Source organism: Mytilus californianus, unplaced genomic scaffold (genome assembly GCF_021869535.1).
Source record: "Mytilus californianus isolate M0D057914Y unplaced genomic scaffold, xbMytCali1.0.p SCAF_12, whole genome shotgun sequence".
Classification (NCBI taxonomy): Eukaryota; Metazoa; Mollusca; class Bivalvia; order Mytilida; family Mytilidae; genus Mytilus; species Mytilus californianus.
Window position 1 is genome coordinate 10,388,018 of NW_026262604.1, and position 20,628 is coordinate 10,408,645.

At 31.6% G+C, this 20,628-nt stretch overlaps 1 protein-coding gene across 1 annotated transcript in view; it reads right to left on the reverse strand.

Annotated features, from left to right (window-relative positions):
* Positions 1-20,628, reverse strand: part of LOC127721340 (lithostathine-2-like) — a 128,502-nt gene that overhangs the window by 92,924 nt on the left and 14,950 nt on the right. Inside the window, exon 2 of the mRNA XM_052228095.1 lies at positions 18,596-18,725. Within this exon, the coding sequence (XP_052084055.1) occupies positions 18,596-18,686 (91 nt within the window). The 5' untranslated portion in view covers positions 18,687-18,725. The remainder of the gene's footprint in view (positions 1-18,595; positions 18,726-20,628) is intronic.

Below are 20,628 nucleotides of genomic sequence, written 5' to 3' on the forward strand. Positions count from 1 at the left end.
TATAAATTCAACAATAGTAAAGTAACAAAAAATACAACAGATAACTGTTCTGACTAATAGCCTTTCTTAAAAAGGAGCTATTAAATATTTTAAACTTTATTTATTCATAAATTGCCTTTATGAATATAATTCCACCCAACTTATGCTTAAATCAATAGTAACTACTGGTTTTCTATGTTAAACGGACCTTATTTTAAATTAGCGCCGGCAAAGTAATATCTATGTCTCTTGAGACGGTCCCTCACATTTATCTAACAATAACTACATACCTTAAAGGTCAAGGACACTGGAGTGTTTTACACAAAAACGTGTTCGGCCCAAGTAGACTGATACAGTCTGGAGGGTTTGAGGGTGGCTTGATGCAAACCGGCTCAATGCAGCAACTCCTAGATGTAGCAAACACTCCAGTTTTTATACTTATTGAAACAATGGAAGCAAACACCGTGAAAAACAACAAGTTTATTGCGTAAGTGAGGAGATAAATGCCGAGATCTTCGAATTAACTTTGAACCCAAGGACAATATTGGCTAAAGTTGACCAGTAAATTTAATGAATAGAAAATGCCGCATGTCCATCTACTTCCGGTCAACATGCTACGGAAGTAGGGAAGAAATTTAATAAAATACACTTGAAACAAAGAAGCAATAGTCCAAAAGGTTAGTTTCTTAAATCAAATAATCCCTTTTATACATGTATATAAATTTGTAGCAAATTCCCAGCTGTGGAAATACTAGTTTTACTCTATAAAATTGCCTGGTCACTACATTTACACCAGTTATTCTCAAGTTTATACTTCTTATTTTGGATACAAATTTGATAAATTTTGACACGGATTACTCGAGGACAAAGCGTTTCAACTGAGGTTGTTAACAGAGGCGTCAAAAGGCGTCATTATGGAGTAAAGGGAAGGCGTCAAAAGGCGTCATTATGGAGTAAAGGGAAGGCGTCAAAAGGCGTCATTATGGAGGAAAGGGTTAAGCAGACAGATATCTTAACTATATAAATAAATAAATTACTCACCTAATAAGTTTGAAATCCAAGTATAAAGATATAAAATCGACAAATTACACAATAAATATCCATTAAAAGGCATGCTCTCTGTCTCACCTTTAAACAAGGTAAATCATCAGATCAAGAAAATCGGTATTCCACACACTTAAATCATGCAATTGATAAACGAGATGACAGTAGATAATTAATTTCGGATTAGTGTATCATATTATTATTGAATAAAATAAATGAACATTGTTTTTAATTGTAAAAAAACAGTAGATAATTAATTTCGGATTAGTATGTCATATTATTATTGAACATTGTATTTAATTGTACTATTACTAATATAAAATATAAGAAAATACTACTTATCTATTTGAAACCCTGTTCTTATAGATATTATCAATATCAGGGTACCTTACATTTAAAGCTGTAGAGGTAAGGTCATTGTTAACAGCTTTAGTGCAATAAATCTATATTCAAGTGTTAAAAAAAAAAAAAAAATAAAAAACCTGTTTTATCAAAATCTAATAAAACAAGAAATGATTGTAACAGGATGCTGTTACGAAGTCTCCCAAACGAAGCTCCCATAATTCGTAATTCCCAGTGTCGCCTGACATTGGACAAAGTCCAGTGAAAATTGGTTTGGTCCAGTAAAGTATATGCATTAGTGATGCCTGGGGACTAACCCTGTATATCATTCAAATCATCTTGGCATGACAAACCAGAATATATATGGTTTAGGGGTGGGGATCTCGACCATTTACAAGATACTAGAACATTGGGGGTGGGGGGAACCCCTGGGGACTGACCCTATACATCATTCAAATGTTCGAGACACGACGAACAGGAATATATATGATTAAGGGGTGGGGATCTCGACCATTTACAAAATATTAGAACATTGGGGGTGGGGGGAACCCCTGGGGACTGACCGTATACGTCATTCAAATGTTCGAGACATGATGAACAGGAATATATATGGTTTAGGGGTGGGGATCTCAACCATTTACAAGATATTAGAACTTTCTCAAATGGCAGGGGGTGGGGGTGACCCCTGGGGACTAACCCTGTATATCATTCAAACCATCTTGGTATGACAAACCAGAATATATATGGTTTAGGGGTGGGGACCATGACCATTTACAAGATACTAGAACATTGGGGGTGGGGGGAACCCCTGGGGACTGACCCTATACATCATTCAAATGTTCGAGACATGATGAACAGGAATATATATGGTTTAGGGGTGGGGATCTCAACCATTTACAAGATATTAGAACTTTCTCAAATGGCAGGGGGTCGGGGTGACCCCTGGGGACTAACCCTGTAATTCATTTGATGTGCTTTATCATGACAAACCAAAATATATATGGTTTAGGGGTGGGGATCTTGACCATTTACAAGATATTAGAACATTCTCAAATGGCAGGGGGTCAGGATGACCCCTGGGGACTAACCCCGTTTATCATTCAAACCATCATAGCATGACAAACCAGAATATATATGGTTTAGGGGTGGGGATCTCGACCACTTACAAGATATTAGAACTTTCTTAAATGGCAGGGGGTGGGGGTGACCCCTGGGGACTAACCCTGTATTTCATTTGATGTGCTTTATCATGACAAACCAGAATATATATGGTTTAGGGGTGTGGATCTCAACCATTTACAAGATATTAGAACTTTCTCAAATGGCAGGGGGTCGGGATGACCCCTGGGGACTAACCCTGTATATCATTCAAACCATCTTAGCATGACAAACCAGAATATATATGGTTTAGGGGTGGGAATCTCGACCATTTACAAGATATTAGAACTTTCTCAAATGGCAGGGGGTCGGGATGACCCCTGGGGACTAACCCTGTATATCATTCAAACCATCTTAGCGTGACAAACCAGAATATATATGGTTTAGGGGTGGGGATCTCGACCATTTAAAAGATATTAGAACTTTCTTAAATGGCAGGGGGTGGGGGTGACCCCTGGGGGCTAACCCTGTATTTCATTTAAAGTGCTTTATCATTTAGAACATTTTCAATTAAAAAGATTGTGTCTATCACAAACGGTTTTTAATTTATAATCATTTGAAAATTTAAAAAAATAAAATCCCATAGGGTTCTATAGTAAAACCCTTTTTTCTTTTTACCCCTCAAAGTACCCCTTTATAAACCCCAATGCACAAACAAAACCCTGATTGCACCACTAGACATGTTAGTCTAGCATATTGTGAAACCCTAAGTTGATCTGACAAGCGGTTTTGGAGAACGGGTGCGGACAAGTTCAAATTTAAAAGTGGCAGAAGAAGAAGAAGAAGAAGAAGAAGAAGAAGAAGAAGAAGAAGAAGAAGAAGAAGAAGAAGAAGAAGAAGAAGAAGAAGAAGAAGAAGAAGAAGAAGAAGAAGAACTGAGCAAAACCAATAAGTCTTCCCAAACTTCGTTTGGGAGACTTAATAATAGTGTCACCGACTTCGATTGTTTGTCAAGGATTAGTTTTAGAGTTTAATGATTATCCAATTCTAATAACGTTTTTCGCCAATTTTTCGTGCATTCTAAACGAATATGTATATCAAAAAAAATCATTAAGTATATTTCAGGAAATAAAAGAGATAAACGTAAAAAAAAAATATATTCTGGAACATAAAATGCAGGATAGTAAAGGATTCATATGTGTACAATAGTTATCAAAGGGACCAGGACGTTAAGCAAACAACAATCAATCAATCAAAGGTACCAGGGTTATAATTTAATACGCCAGACGCGCGTTTCGTCTACATAAGACTTATCAGTGACGCTCACTTCAAAATAGTTATAAAGCCAAACAAGTACAATGTTGAAGAGCATTGAGGACCCGAAATTCCAAAAAGTTATGCCAAATACGGCTAAGGTAATCTATTCCTGGGATAAAAAAATACAAAAGTGAAAATCAATTTTCTCACGGCAAAGAAAAATATGCACATGCGTAGCAACAGATGAAAATAACTGATCAAGTTTAGATAGAAAGAAAAAAACAACCTGAAACACATCCCTCTTACCGTGGATGAAAATAAGCATACGTAGCAACAGATGAAAATAAATGATCAAATTCGAAAAAATATCCAACTAACTCCCCCCCCCCCCCCTTCCCCTCTTCTCCCCCAGGATATCAAATGGTCGTCCCCTAATTGGCGGTACTTGACAAGGTTAAAAAGGTCACATATATGTTGTGTACAAATTGCAATGTTGTACAAATTATAATTTGTACAAACGTTTCGTACAAGTTATCAGTGTTTTATGAACCGCTTAACACAAATGGATGATACAAGATCAGTCTTTTGTTTCGCATATTTTTGTCATATTTCCATGACTACATGACACAGTTTAATACTGAGCATTGCTATAAAAAACGTTATAAGAACACAAAAAGACTTTTTATGGATATGATTTTGGTATAAGGAGCAAAATAAAAATAGAATTCAAACCATTCAGGTGTCCTATACTATTTCCAGTTTTAGGATAAAGAGAATAGCACTAAATGGTAGGTTGAAGTATATAAATTTGAATTTAAGACATTAAACTGATAAATTTAAGAAGATAAACTTTTATCACCTGGTGCAAAAAGGTATGTGTCAAAAAACGTATAACTTGTACAAAAACCCTGTACAAATTATAATTTGTACAAACTTGCATCTTGTACACAACATATATAAACATGTAAATATCGAGCAAGTACACTGCATGGACGTACAAAATCACTTTTCGTGTTTTTGGCTATGTATTTCATATAAAATATTGACGAAGATATGTCTCGCCTGTCGGCACAAAATTAAAAAAAAAGACCATCTTCATTGCTTATTAATTCACTAATAGGTCATCATCCTGCCTTCAACAATGAACAAAACCCATACGATTTAGTTATCTATACAATGTCCCGACATGACAGAATTTGAAACAATACACTGACTATAGCTAGGTGTGTTGCTAACTGCTGAAATTTCAGACCAGAAGATAAAAATAGAAATTTGGATAAAGCTTTCATTTTGACTAAATCCTACAGTTTATTACATTGGAACATTGTCTCTCATGGCATTTGTTGACATTTCGGAACAAAATCTGCCGTTTGTGCATTTTTGTAGATTAAGAGTTCCAATGTTATAAACTGTAGGATTTAGTCAAAATGAAAGCTTTATCCAAATTTACGCATAATATTATGTTGTTTTTATGGAATAATTGTTTTGTTGCTGGCAAAAATCAAAACTTTTGAGAAATTTCTGTTTTGTGATAGGATATATTAACACGGCTATATATCATGTATAATATGCTATCAACATTGAGTCTTTTTTCAAATTTGAAGTAAAATTTTCTGTTAAAATAAATTCTAATTTTTAGAAACACCTGTTTGTGCTGGGATTTCAGTGAAAATTAATTTATATAGGTACATTTATATAATTGTTTTTAAAGCTACCCTGTGTAAAAAATTATCAGTCTGCCAACGCTTTTAAATTGGCTGCTAAATATAAATAAAAATAATTGTTATGCTCGGATTTCAATAATCCAATGCCTATGAAAAGAAAGAAACACGCCCTTTGTATGTTAATGAACCCTTGCGACAATTCTTTAAGAGGTCCCTGGGTATCCTGCTGCAATTTCTGTCCATTTCCAATTTACCCTGATTTTCCAGTGTTATTTCAAATTTTCCGCCATCATCCCAGTCTACCCCTATTGCAGCACCTTTTTGAAATTGTTTATTTTTTTCAATTTCACCTAAGAAGTGATCTTTATATACACACTCATGGTGACTCATCGTCCACTAATACAATATTATTCAAAGTGTATAGCTGTACTTGCTTTGCCAATTGAACATTCAGTTTTAGAATGCATAAGAAAACAGCTCATAATATAGATATTTTTTTCCTTATAGAAAGAAAGGTTAGACGGTCAACTATCATTTATTTATAATCATTTATCATAGATAGAAGATCAACCTCTGACTCGTTTTTGGCCATTTATTTTATCTTTTTTTTGGTTGAATTATATCGAATTATTACCTTGAATTCATGTTTGGTCAGTAGACTATTGCAGGACCTATCTTGGATATTAATTTTTATTTTGTTCTCTTCCGGAATATGCATGAGATGTTTGTCTCTGGACATAAAACAAACCACAAATAATCGATCATTTTATTTACAAAAACTTACCCCATGATATTGATTGAGTGCATTTGTAATAAGTATTTTTTTCTGTGCCTTACACAAAAATTTTCAAGCCGGCCTTTCCTGACCTGTCAATTTTCTTATTGTATCCTAATTGTGTATAAATAGTTTGGAGCTAGTGACTAATTCCAAACTGTCAACACCAAGTGGCATTTTGATCTTTAATCTTCAATACAACATTTTAAGAATAGTTGATGAACTGACTGGTAAAAGTCATCATTCTTTTACATGTGCATTAAATTGAAAACTTACAGAAGCAAGTTCTTGTATGACAGATTTAGTCGATTTTTCAAGGTTTATGCATATTATTTGTTGTTTATATGGAAACACTATACATTTATTTCCCATGCCTGAGGGAGATATGAAGATTTGTTCACCCAAGAATATTCATATTTCACGAGGGCTCTGCCCGAGAGAAATATGATTTTTCGAGGGTGAGCAAATCTTCATATCTCCCGAGGCAAAGGGAAATGAATGTTTTTTTCCACTGCCTATGCTTTGTTTACTATCAATACATTAATTATTATTTTGCATACATTTTCTTTCTTATCCGCTTGTTTTTATAAGTTAAACTAAATATGACATACATATTGATGAACAGTACGGATCAAAAGTTCTTTATTAGTCTTTTTGTTTTATCGTCTGAAATAAATTTGAACATGATAATTATTTTTGCTATCACTATTTTAAGAAGATTAAGAAGTTCAAAACGTTATGTACATTAACCGCGCGTAACATCGCACAATGTAATCCCGACATTTCAGAGGGGAATATGATCCTCAGAAGGGAATATGAAGATTTGTTCAATGACACGTGGGATAGTCTCAACCAATCAAATATTGATTAAACTATCAATATGTAAAAACAGTAGAATAAAAATACTAATTCTACCTGGAATGTTATATTATTGATATTTTTTAAAAACAACATAACCTGCATAATGTAAGCAAAATTGTATATTGCTATATGTATCTAAAGTTTATTAAAATAAATTGTCAAAATTAGAACTTTTCAGCAAATATGCAAATGAACTGCTTGTTTCCATGGCAACACATTCACTGGAAAATATTGGACAATTTTGATATATGATTATTAAAATAATTTGATCTGTTTTCTCTGTACTGATCAGTATGTTTTTTTTTTGTATATTTTCATGTTCATGAAAACAGACTTGAAGTTCTTCATAATCAGCACTTTTATCCAGATTAGAGAAATTGTGTATTTGTTTCCTTGGTAACGCCATCATTATGAAATACTATACTAGAAAAATTATTTATATAAATATACACAGTGAAACTTAATTAAGTGTAGATTGTTTTAGTTTTTCTTCTTTTGTGCACATTTTAGAAACAAACTGAAACTTTTTCAAAATTGTTCACATTTGTGTATCATCACATGAAAATGTTTCCATAGCAACAGTTAAAACTACCATACCCTTATATATGAATATGTGTAAAAATTTTATGATAACAGTAATTTCTAAAAATTGTATATCTACATATTTTTTTTTCTGCCTACAGAATTAGGTTTTGAAACATTTTTTTTTCAGAATTTTTCAAAAAACAAGGAATTATTTGAATCTGGAATAATTTTGAATTCTGGAAAATTGATGAGAAATATATGATGAAAACTAACCCAACTAAATAGGGTTAGCCATGCGTGCATGGCTAAGGTGGGTTAGTTAGTTCATACTGAAATGATAGTGAAAGTAAAATTAACCTTAGCCATGCACGCATGGCTAACCCTATTTAGTTGGGTTAGTTTTCATCATACATTTCTAATCAATTTTCCAGAATTCAAAATTATTCCAGATTCAAATAATTCCTTGTTAAAAGTTAATTGTATAGAAAAAATGAAAACTACGCATTTTGTATCCATGGTAACAACATAATAAGACATGATTCGGATTCCCCATTATTTTTTCGTGTGATTTATAAGATAAGACTATAGTATTTATGAATTCATGGTTGGCTTTAAGGGGGATCGGGACTATTCGACTGCGCATAATTTCACGCATGAATTACCATGCACACAAAAAATTACTAGTTTGTGTCGTAAATTCACTACTAGTATTATTTTTTGTAATATTTTGATTGATTAAAAATTTTATATTATTGTACTTTTGTCACTAAAAAATTATTATCGTTATTTTTATTTTCGTTTTTAACAGAGTTATCAGTCTTGAAAGTGAGTGGCGAAGCTTCCGGTTGCGATGAAAACAATTGACAATGGTGAAAATTTTCTCGAAAAGAAAGCTCCTTTTTACAAATACCCGCTAGGGAATCTACTAAATTAAAATGTGATCCTCTTTTGGGTATACTTTTAAGCTACTTTCTTATCCGCCAACAGCCTACGTCCAACAAATCAACATATTTAAGGTAAGTGAATGCAAAATTGGTCAAGAAAAATGTCTTCGTAAAACCACTTTAGCGACAATCATCAACAATTTTTAATCGTCTGCTGAAGGAAATGTCTTAATTACTTCTTTTTATTTCGCTCTGAGAAAGGGGCCATTTAATGAGTGGCTATTATTTATTTTGAATTTATTGAACCATAAAATTAATTTTTGACTCTTCACATTTTACATAAGGCCAAAAAACAATATACGTCTGTTTCCTGTTGCCAAGGCAAATAAATCCAGGTAGGTAGGTAGGGATTTTTTTTTTTAACGTGTTTTAACATGCACTCCGTGTCAGATTTGCAGTCGGTTCAATGTCATGTTTGGTAGGGGTCCTGTACCCCAAAATGTGTTAATCTCAATATCTCTATGAATTTTCCTTTTCTGAGCAGCAATATTCTAGTATGACCTACATATTGTTTAATACAAAGAAGATAACAGGACATGCCAACAATGACAGACCATACAGCAATAGGAAAACAAACCACTGTTCACAAATTGTACACGACACATAATATATACAGCTTCATAATTAACTGACACTTGTTTTAAAAGTTTCCAATGACAAAACTGGACTGTTTTCATTAATTTTAATTAATATTTACATCTTTCAAATTAAAAAAATCACAATTAAAATCAATATTTTATTTCATATCAAAGGAAAAAATGTATTACCCTTTCTATACGTGATTAAATGTTAATGCAGACATATCTAAATAAAAAGGCTAACATACTGTGGGTTATTAATGAAAAATTTATATTTGCCAACTCAAACATAAATACTAATTTTAAAGGTTGTGTTTGATAACTTTATAAATGTTTGAATTATTGCCACCAGAAATATTTGACAATACAGGTTTTAGCACTTTCCCGCCTAAATTGTCTCCCTTCTAGCTACAACTTGTTGTTCCTATTTACACTTTGAAATGAATGTTTCTGTGTATCATTAAATGCTATTTCATATCCAAGCAATCCCCTGTTAATGTCGATTTTAAAATAAAATTTAATCGACATTTATTGATAATTGGATGGCATAACACAATAATTTATATTTATTTACGCGATTTTTTCGTTTTATCCTCTATTCGATTGTGAAAAAAGGGAAATCATTCAAGGAAAAGTAATTGTAAAATACGGGCTTGTAATGAATCCCTGGACAAAGGGAATACTTCCTTTAAGCAATGAAGGTTCAACAGTTTAGTTGTGACCCCTAAACAGTAATGAAATAATCATAAATGATTGAAAAAGTAGACAAGACCACGTTGTCAGAGAAAGAGTAAACTTTTCCTTAAATACTTTGAGAATGATTTATTGAGCACTATCCACCCATTACATAAAGTTTCTGCACCTTTTAATTCTTAAAAATGACAAACTCAGGATAATAAATAGGTCATTTTGATTGTTTGGGTAGCAATAAACAGTTAGAAAAAATATTAAAATTTTCCCTCATAAATTTTACCATCCCCTTTTCATTGCCTTCTTGCAATATTATACTTACTGTTTGTGTCATATATGTGCATATGTATGTAATCAGAATCTTCCATAGATTTCATATCCAGTATATAAAATAGTAAAATATAATTTCTTTTTGGTGTATCCATGGCAACAATCTGTATTTTTTTGTTATAAAATATAGCAAAAAAGGGGGGAAAAGATGTCACATATTTCCACAAAATTTGACCAAAAGTAGAATTTCAATCACTTGAAATAATACCTTTTCTGAAAGTGTTTACATATATCTTTCAATAAATCCAATGAAAATCATGTCTTTCGTCTCATTTTTTTGTAAAATTGCGTCAAAAACTACGTGTAGAAAAAACTTTGTAAACATTACATTAATTTCTGGACCGATGACCTATGAAAATACGGAGCGTCAAACAGAAAATAGCCCATAAAACATGTAAAAAATAATCTTGATGTTCTTATAAACCACCTTTGAAGGCTAAATTAGTACTCAGCTGTCTAAAAATGAATTTTATTACACAATAACTTTCATATTTGAAAAATCCACCGGGGCCAAAATGCGAAACCAAACTCCTAACTATGTATTGCTACCTTGGGCATAGTAAGATCCGGATCGGACCGGAAACGATTTTTTTCCGGAATTTAAAGAAAAATCCAGGTCGGGGGTTTTGAGTCCAGGTCGGTCGGGCAACAAGGAAACAGACATATATTTTTTTTTGACCTAATCCGCTTTTTATTTATATCTATATGATTTTTAAAAGAGACTACAAGGGAAAATTTTCAAAAATACATCAGGTTGATAGATTTGCCAAGTTAAAAAATGCAAGTCGTCAAATTAAAATTAGAAATTATGAACCTGAGGCAAAAGAGTTAATACAAGAGCATGTATATGCCAACCCTGATTGTACAGACACACCTACACATGATCATGTCGAGACTTTGGTGGCAAATGACCCCAACAATTTTTCCCTATTATTGATTATGTAGTTGAACAATTAGAACATTGTGAAACATGTTGTGAACAGATGCACTTGTCAAATGCATTAGGGGTGAGACCAATGGGTGTTTCTGGAATGATGTACATTCAATGTACGCAGTGTCATGAGTGTGGCACCATCAACAAATTGAAACTTGGAAAGATTCATCGACCCCCTGACATTTAAAAAACTAGTGTTGGAATATTTAATGTCAACACGAAACTTGCAGCTGGTAAGAATAAAATATGAGTTCTTGTTGAAGATGTTTAGAAAATTCAAATTTATTATATGTATATGTATAATTCTATAAAAAAAAATGCTGAGGAGGAGAGAAACCTCTGAATTTTTAAAAGCTTAAAATAGTAGTCATTTTTTGGTCTGGTTGTTGTCTCTTTAATTTTTTGGTTCTTTCGGAAGTAAATTAATTAGAAGCCTGCAACCAAATTTCACCCAAACATCCCTACAAACATAAAAAAATCCCAGATAAATCTGCCTCTGGAATGTAAATATCATTCGAAATTAAAAAAAATTTTAATGAAGTATTTTTCTTTTTGGTGAAATAATGCAAATAACGTTACTATGATTTGTAGATAATGGTGTAATAGATTGAAGGCTGGCTTTATTTGTTACTATGATTTGTAGATAATGGTGTAATAGATTGTATGCTGGCTTTATTTGTTACTATGATTTGTAGATAATGGTGTAATAGATTGAAGGCTGGCTTTATTTGTTACTATGATTTGTAGATAATGGTGTAATAGATTGTTAGGTGGCTTTATTTGTTACTATGATTTGTAGATAATGGTGTAATAGATTGAAGGCTGGCTTTATTTGTTACTATGATTTGTAGATAATGGTGTAATAGATTGAAGGCTGGCTTTATTTGTTACTATGATTTGTAGATAATGGTGTAATAGATTGAATGCTGGCTTTATTTGTTACTATGATTTGTAGATAATGGTGTAATAGATTGAAGGCTGGCTTTATTTGTTACTATGATTTGTAGATAATGGTGTAATAGATTGTTAGGTGGCTTTATTTGAATTCATAAAAGTCTTAAACCAAAATATTCTTTCAAAATGGTAAATTAATGGAATTAATTTTAACACTATTGACCTTGCATATATATATATATATATATTGTTACAATTCTAAGTTTGGTGCTGTGAATTGCATTAATACAGCATTCATTTGGTCCAAAGCTTGATCCTATTGAGTTTTGATGTGTGAAAAATGTTAAAGACCTGTAGTGCAGCCACTGCCTGTTTGCTGATAGTTTGAAAATTAAGTTATAAATCCATTTTACAAGGTTGGTTTCTAAGAAAGGGAATGAATTTATATTTAATCCACAGCTTTATCATGTTGAATTATTATGTGTGAGGAATTTTTATATCTGCAATTCATGCACTGTCTGTTGACAGTTTCAATTTTGCAACTCATTGTACAAGGAATTGTTCTAGGTTTTCTTTAGAGCAAATATATGCATTGACCCATTGGCTGTAACTCTTGAATACTTGATAAGATCAATGCATGTCTGTGTCCACACTTGTTTAAAAGTGTCATTATTCAAGCTTTAATAAAAAGACTAAATGGAAATATTTGACAGAAAGTCGAGTAATGAAATATAAAACTTATGCTTTCAAAATGCAATATGTTTTGTATGTATAACTGTTTGAAGATATAATACTAAAACAAATGGCTATTCAATATATACTTTGAATAAAATATGTAACACATTTTGAAAGCTTCATATCTCATTTTGAAAGGCTGATCAAAAAATCTTATGTACAATACTAATAAATAGGATTTGTACCAAAATTGTTTAAAATGTTCCATGAATGATCCATTACTTGTTTTCCTATGATCTTACATGAGTTTGATATAAATTCTTTGAAACACTGGTGTGGTATGTTTACAAGTCAACCAAAGATACACCATTCAGAAAACTTGCTCATAAAGTTTTACCTTCAACACTAAACAAAAACAACACCATTCAGAAAACTTGTTATGATTACATTTGTACCAATCAACCAAAGATATGGACATTATAAATGTTTACCTTCAACACTAAACAAAAACAACACCATTCCGAAAACTTGGTATGATTACCAATCAACCAAAGATACGGACATTATAAATGTTCAACACACAACAAAAACCAAACCATTTCCAAAGCATGGTATGAATTCAAGTCAATCAACGAAATGGACATTATAATTTAATACCTTCAACACTAAACAAATACAACACCATTTAGAAAACATTATACATAATGAAGAAACAACTTACATTCAAAGATAAGATTGATTGATTGTTGGCATTTTAACGCCACTTTTGGGCTATTTCTTTGCAGCCAGTCTTTATCAATGGAAGAAGCCGGAGTACCCGGAGAAAAGCAACAACCTTCGATAGTTAAAACTGACAATCCTAGTCAATTCAGATTTGAGTCGATTCCACTTGGACGAGCAGGGTTTGAACTCACAACCTCAAGCTGAAATGGGTGATCAACTTTATAGATTAGGAAGACAGAGTCCGAGTCCGACTAAAGATATGGAACGATACTGTTATTTTCTAATAAACGTATTTACACTTTTGGTATTTAGCTGAATTTTGTCTTCAAATGAACTTAGATCTGCTCCTAATAACATTCTGACATGAAGAACAATCACTTTTTAATTATGACGTAATTTTTTTTTAAATTGTGATGTCATATTTTACGAGAACTTGTGTGACTTTAAATAATGGCGGACAAAAGCTCTAAAATTGTTAAACAAAAACCTTTTTCAAGCTGTCATAAATATTTTTATTTTAGATTATAATCGGAAGTTCAACAGTATTAGTAGAATTTTTATAAAATATCCCATTTATTTTTGAATTTTTCAGAATTTATTTATTGTTTAACATTTATTGTAAAAAAGTATTATATGAACATTATATTATACATTGTATACAGGTTTCACTATTACTTCCTACAAACAACAATTTTAATTGCAGTGTAAACACCAACCCCATCTATTGTTTGACTCTTGTTGGATAAACATGAATTTGATTTTTCAAATTTAAATGTTGGGAGTACCGTGAATAAACCGATTAAAATTGGACGTTTTTTGTGGGGGTTGCTCTCTCGTTCTCTCTCTATATATATATATATTATTCTGAAAAAAATCTTTGTTGATAGAACGGTATACGGACACACAGAGACAAACATGATAATATTATAAGACATATGATACATGTACAAGTGATGAGGAACAGCATATAAAGTCTTCTTGGAGAAGAAAAGAACGAAGAATGCATAGATTTTAAGGCTTACTTTTTATCAGAGAGAATCCATTTTTGTCTTATTCATGATTCTAATGAACTTGCACGACTTTTTGAGTTTTGATTATTTTGAAAAATTCTACTTTAAACTTTAAGGTGTTAATGTTGGAAAGGTATTTTCTATCTATACATTCTTTCCATCCTTCTGAAAAATATGTACATTCCAAAATATAGTGAAATTCATCTCCAATTTCATTTCTATTACATAAGTTACATGTTCGATTTTCTCTGGGTATGTTTTTCCGTCTACCAAATTCAGTTGGAAGCTTGTGATTTACGGTTCTAAATTTACAAATAGTGAAAATGTCTTTATCGACTAGTTTATTAAAATAGTTCTCAAAAGCGAGACTTTCTTTGTAAATGCAATAGTTAACCGTTTTAGGACTGTTATTTAAGTTTTAATAAATTAATAATGGAGACTTGTTTTAATCACATGTTTTAACCAATCATAATTGTAAAAGTTCCATATGTAAGATAGACCACATTCATTAAACATGTTAAAGATGTTGGAAATATGATTGAGCCAGGGAGACCTTAAAGTGGTATCACTTTCTGATTTCAGCAATAGATTCAGTCTTCACGATAAACTTTTAAATGATAAAAATCTACAAGCCCGAAGCTGAATTTTACGAAAATTTTAGTAAGAATTCTATTGGCTTGTAGAGATGATTTTTACAGGCCCGACAGCATTTTTACAAGCCTGAGTGCTGGTGGGCCTGTAGTTGAGCGCGAAGACTGTTAAGATTATACAAAATGTAGCATCCAATCAGGGTTTGAAATTAGCAGGGGCCCGCTCGCCAATGGATCTTAAAATTTGGTGTGGGCTACTAAAATTTCTGCTTTTCTTGTATAGAACTATGTATATTGGCTACAAGATTTAAGATGTGGACTACCATGCCAAAATTTTAACTTCAATCTCTACCAATATGCTATCATTCTGATTTTGATATCAATATCTAATAAGAGGGTATCGACCGTGTTCCCCATTTATAACATAGCTAGGTGAAGTGGATTTTAAATGGAGGAGTTTACAAAATTTTAAATAAACTTTTTCATGGATGTCATTGTTTTCATATCCCCATAATTCACAGCAAGTTTAACAAGTTTGTCAAAAAGATCAAGTTGCCAGCTAATAGAAAGATTATATTTTCTTCCTTTTTCGTATCACATCGTATGTTGCGTTACATGTAGTAAACTTTCCGGCCAAATGAATTTTACCCTTTTTATTTAGACTTACTAAGTTAAAACTTCGACTGTGAAATAATTACTCGAAATTGTTAAGGTGGTACAGAACCAAACACCTTGACTAAAATTAATTTGGCTTGTTTAAATTTCATAAAATTTTGACAAAATATTTACTTTGACCCTTTGTCAAAAATAAAAAAATTAAAAAAAAAAACTTGAACCACCCACTTTATCGGAAAAATTTCATTGGATATATAGCAGTTTGACAAACACTAATTTGGATAATTGAGAAGCTTAAAAATATATTTCCTTAACAATAGAACGTGATTAAAACGTTCAGCTGATTTTTACAGAGTTATCTCCCTGTAGTGTTACATTGTATGTACCACCTTAACTTCCGTTTTTTATGTGAAATGAACAGACGAAAGGCAATAATAAAACCGATCACAAAAAATTTATAACGATGAAAAAAAAATGGTATTGTCATGCATAATTAACCATTTAGCACCGATCCTTACACACACAAAATTTATAACCGTCGAGATTGACACCGATTTGTAGAGAAACAACCATTTATCACAATTATTCTCTTCAAAATTATTTATTATTAATAAGCTATTTTGCAAACCTTCTTTATTATTTTACTTTCAATGAAGAACAATAATAAAAAACATTATACTCAGGTTTTTTAGAATTAATTTCCCATTGGCGGTTTAGTATTTCTGAAGCTACAACAATGAAAATATTATATCTAAGAACTGTTTGTTAATCTCATTTAAATTGGGCCTGAAAGGTCAACTAGACATTATGGACCATAAAAAATATAGATAAATATAAAATTATTATCTTCTTTTTTTTACACAAACAATTGAACACTGAAAGTAATGTTGTGTTCTTTAAAAAAAATCATAGATGTTGTGCCTTTGCTAAACCAGTCTGTCTCGACCATGTGTCGTCCGTTGTCTTTCTGTGTGGCATCTCTTACAAAGAAAATCACTCTTTGACTTGTAGAAGTATGAAAACGAATATAACATTTGAAGCGTGAGAAAACAGGGATTCTATACTAGTCAACAAAAGAAACAATACAAGGCAATGTATTTTCCATATATAATGAAATTGGATACACTGTACCAAGGTAAATAATTGCCCAATTAGTCTAATATTTACAGAGTGTTATTTTCTTATCAAAACCATTGATTTAAGGCAAATACGCGAATTTTTTTTATTGCAATTTTTGTTATTTCAAAATTCGTACTTTCAACCAAAAATTCAAAAATCCATATTAGAACTTAAAACTTTAAACATAAACATGTTCTGCATAAAATTTTGAATGCCTTTGCAGATATTTAAATACTAAATTCTCATCTTCGAAATTAAGTGCTGACTTTTGTCATCATTTTCCGTAAAATAAATTTAACCCCTGTGTTTAATAACACGGTATTTTCTCACTTTCCAATTTGGTCAGATTTTTTTAATCATAAGCATTTGCTTTGCAAATGAATGTTTTACATTGGATAATTTAACAGTTTTTCCTATTTATTATATTTTATGATAAATTTGAGTTCAAACTTGTGTATCGTTACTTTTGTTCACTTGTATAGTTATAAAAAACAAGATGCTCTCAAGAGCCTGAATCGCTCAACTGTAATTTTTTGCTTAAATCTTTCTTCAATGATTATTTTTGCTTTTCAATACATATTAATGAATGGCATAAAACTTCCTTTGAAATGTTCTTTGTATAGATCTGTCATATTTTCTTCAAAATCAAAGAAATGCATTTTACCCCTATGTTTCATTTTATCCAGAGTGGCTATGTTTCTTGACGTACAAGAAAATAAAATACAAAATTTATACTAGATACTCTGAAACTCATTCAGCCCAAGTTTGGCTGAAATTGATTCAGTAGTTTCAAAGGAGAAGATTTTTTAAAGTAAGCAATCTAAATGAACAAATTGTGAAAAACTGATTTTAAAGGGCAATAACTTCTTAAGGGGACAATTGACAATTTTGGTCACACGAACTTATTTGTAGATCTTAATTTGCTGAACATTTTTGCTGTTTACAGTCTATCTTTATCATTAATAATATTCAAGATAATAACCAAAATCTGCAAAATTTCCTTAAAATTACAAATTAAGTGGCAGCAATCCAACAATGGGTTGTTAGATTCATCTGAAAATTTCAGGGCTGACAGAGCTTGGCCTTATAAACATTTTTACTTCCATCAGATTAGCTCTAAATGCTTTGCTTTTTGAGATATAAGCCAAAAATTGCAGTTTACCCCTACGATCTATTTTTAGCCATGGCGGCCATGTTTTTTTTACGAAACAGAATATAAAACACAAACTTTATTTTAGATACCCTTGGAATCATTCAGCTTTAGTTTGGTTGGAATTGGTTCAGTTTCAGAGAAGAAGGTTTTTTAAAGTTAGAAAAAATTTACAAATTTTGTAAAATTGTCCTTAAAGGGCAATAACTCCTTAAGGGGTCAATTGACAATTTTGATCATATGAACTTATTTGTAGATCTTACCTTGCTGAACATTTTTGCTGTTCACAGTTTATCTTTTATCAAAATTCAAGATAATAACCAAAAACTGCAAAATTTCCTTAAAATTACCAATTTAGTGAAAGCAACACAACAATGGGTTATCAGATTCAACTGAAAATCTCAGGGCTGCTAGAACTTCACCTAATGAACACTTTAACCCCGTCAGATTTGCTCTAAATGCTTTGGTTTTTGAGATATAAGCCAAAAACTGCATTTTACCTTAATGTTTTATTTTTAGCAATGGCGGCCATGTTATTTCACGAAACAGTAAATAAAACACAAACTTTTTTTAAGATACCCTAAGCATCATTCAGCTTAAGTTTGGTTGGAATTGGTTCAGTAGTTTCAGAGGAGAAGATGTTTGAAATAGTTTACACCAGACGGACGACGACGGACGCCAAGTGATGACAAAAACTCTACGTTCCTTCGGAACGGTGAGCTAAAAAACCTAAAAAAAAAACCTGAAGAAATGTACAATAGATTTTTCTAGAAACAGAAGTTTAATATAAATGCGTACTATGCCCCTTTCTTCCATGTATAGATTTGACTTCCACAATAAGTGCCATACACATAATGACGAGAAGTGTAACCATAGCAGCACGTGTCATGATGATTCACTGTCTCTGGTCCTGTCTTGATAATATTGTCTGAAAAATAGAGGATAAACGTTTCAAAATTATACAATACATGTAGTCGTCCGCTGATTTTTTGGATGAGTAAATAAAAAAGAACTGTTAATTTTCAGTGTTTAGATTAATATAAGGTAGCATAAGTGTTTGCAATCATATGTGAGTAAACCTCTATGGAAAAGGGGTATGTGATCTTGCTCGCAGTACTACTAAAGGTTCGTTCATATTCAGAAACACAACATGAACCGTGTAAGAGATAACAAATGTATTGAAAAACACAACATATTTTTGATTCCTGTATATGTTGGGACACCTATTGTTTTATCAATTTTATGTTTGACCTTAAATTTTCCGTGCCAAATAATTTCTTAACAAGCTTCAACATATTTTTCGGATTTCCTCTAATTTGTAATTTAAGTACAGTAAATAGGGAATGTCACAGTATTTGTAAAATTTTACGAACAATTTTAATTCGTTGAACTTTGACTGGAATCGAATACAATGATGCATTTATCTCTTATTTACCGAAATATTATTGAATTAATTCTTTCAAAAATAGGTGAACCTTTTTATACAGTCTTAGGTCAAAAGTGTTTCACGTATCCCATAGTCCCCTATTATTTCATATAAATACGCTTTTTTTTTAGAACATTGCCAAAAACTTATTTAAAGTCCATTGAATTTTTATTAAATTTTAAAAGATAAACTCACAGATATGAACAGTTTTTTGTATGGTTATTGTGAAATATTTGCACGACTTTTCATTACTGTGCAATCTTTATTTGTATATAATACAAATATTGAAATTAAGTGTAATTTTTTCCAATATAGCCATATGAATTGTTGTTCAGAAACTCATATTTGTCTTTAAGGTCTAAAGGATGTACTTAGGTGAAATTAAAAAAATCTAGAATTTCTGTATTTGAATGGACAAAAAAGATCATTAAATTTGGACAAGAAATATCTTCAGTAAAAAAGTTTATCAAAACTGTGTTAACAGTTTTTATATGAAATAAGGGAATTTCCGATAAGACCGAAGACTGTAGAAAGCATATAAAATATGCGAAAAAATCAAAAGAGATATTGTACTGTCAATTCTATAGGGAAAAAAGCTAATCAAAGTTTTAAGGCTTAACCCTTTGAGCGCCGAGACGTTGTTTTTCACACTGTTACGTTGCCATACATATATACGTAACGTAACGTAACGTCAACACATTACCTACCAGCACATGCACGTTATCCTCCTTAATCGATTAATTTGACATCTCATACATTCGTGGAAATTTCCAAAATCCTCGGGATTAACCTTTAAACTTGAGTACACGTAGCGGACCTTGTGTATATTCAGTGATTTTTTTTTATTTTCGGGTTGGAAATAGAAGTTATTTTATTTCATTTCTATTTTTTTTTTCTAGAATACTATAATAAAAAACGGCAATATGGAAATAAATGAAGGGTTTTATAACATGATAAATATTACAAACAGTAAAGATATATTGAAGAAAATATAGCTCAATTACTGTATTTTGATATAAAGGATTATGCAAGATTTGATATCATCGAGGGTGTCAAAAGACGAGCAGTGTTCTCAGTTTATTCATAGTTGGCGTGGGTCTGGTTTTTTCTAAAGTACCGTCGATGAAGAGTCCGACTTAACACTTTGCACAAAAATCGGATACCTACTAGTATATAGCATTGTAATGATTTAACCATCAAAGTCTTGACTGATTGAGAAATAAATCGAATGACAACTGCGTTTAGTGACACATATTTCATGAATATTCACAACAATAACTTATCTTTTTTTTCTGATAATGTATAATCTGAAATAAGTTTACTTTAATATTACAATTATGTGACTTATTCTTCATTTTGATTTGCCGATTTGGTTTTGAGGAATGTCACTTGTCGGACTAAAGAA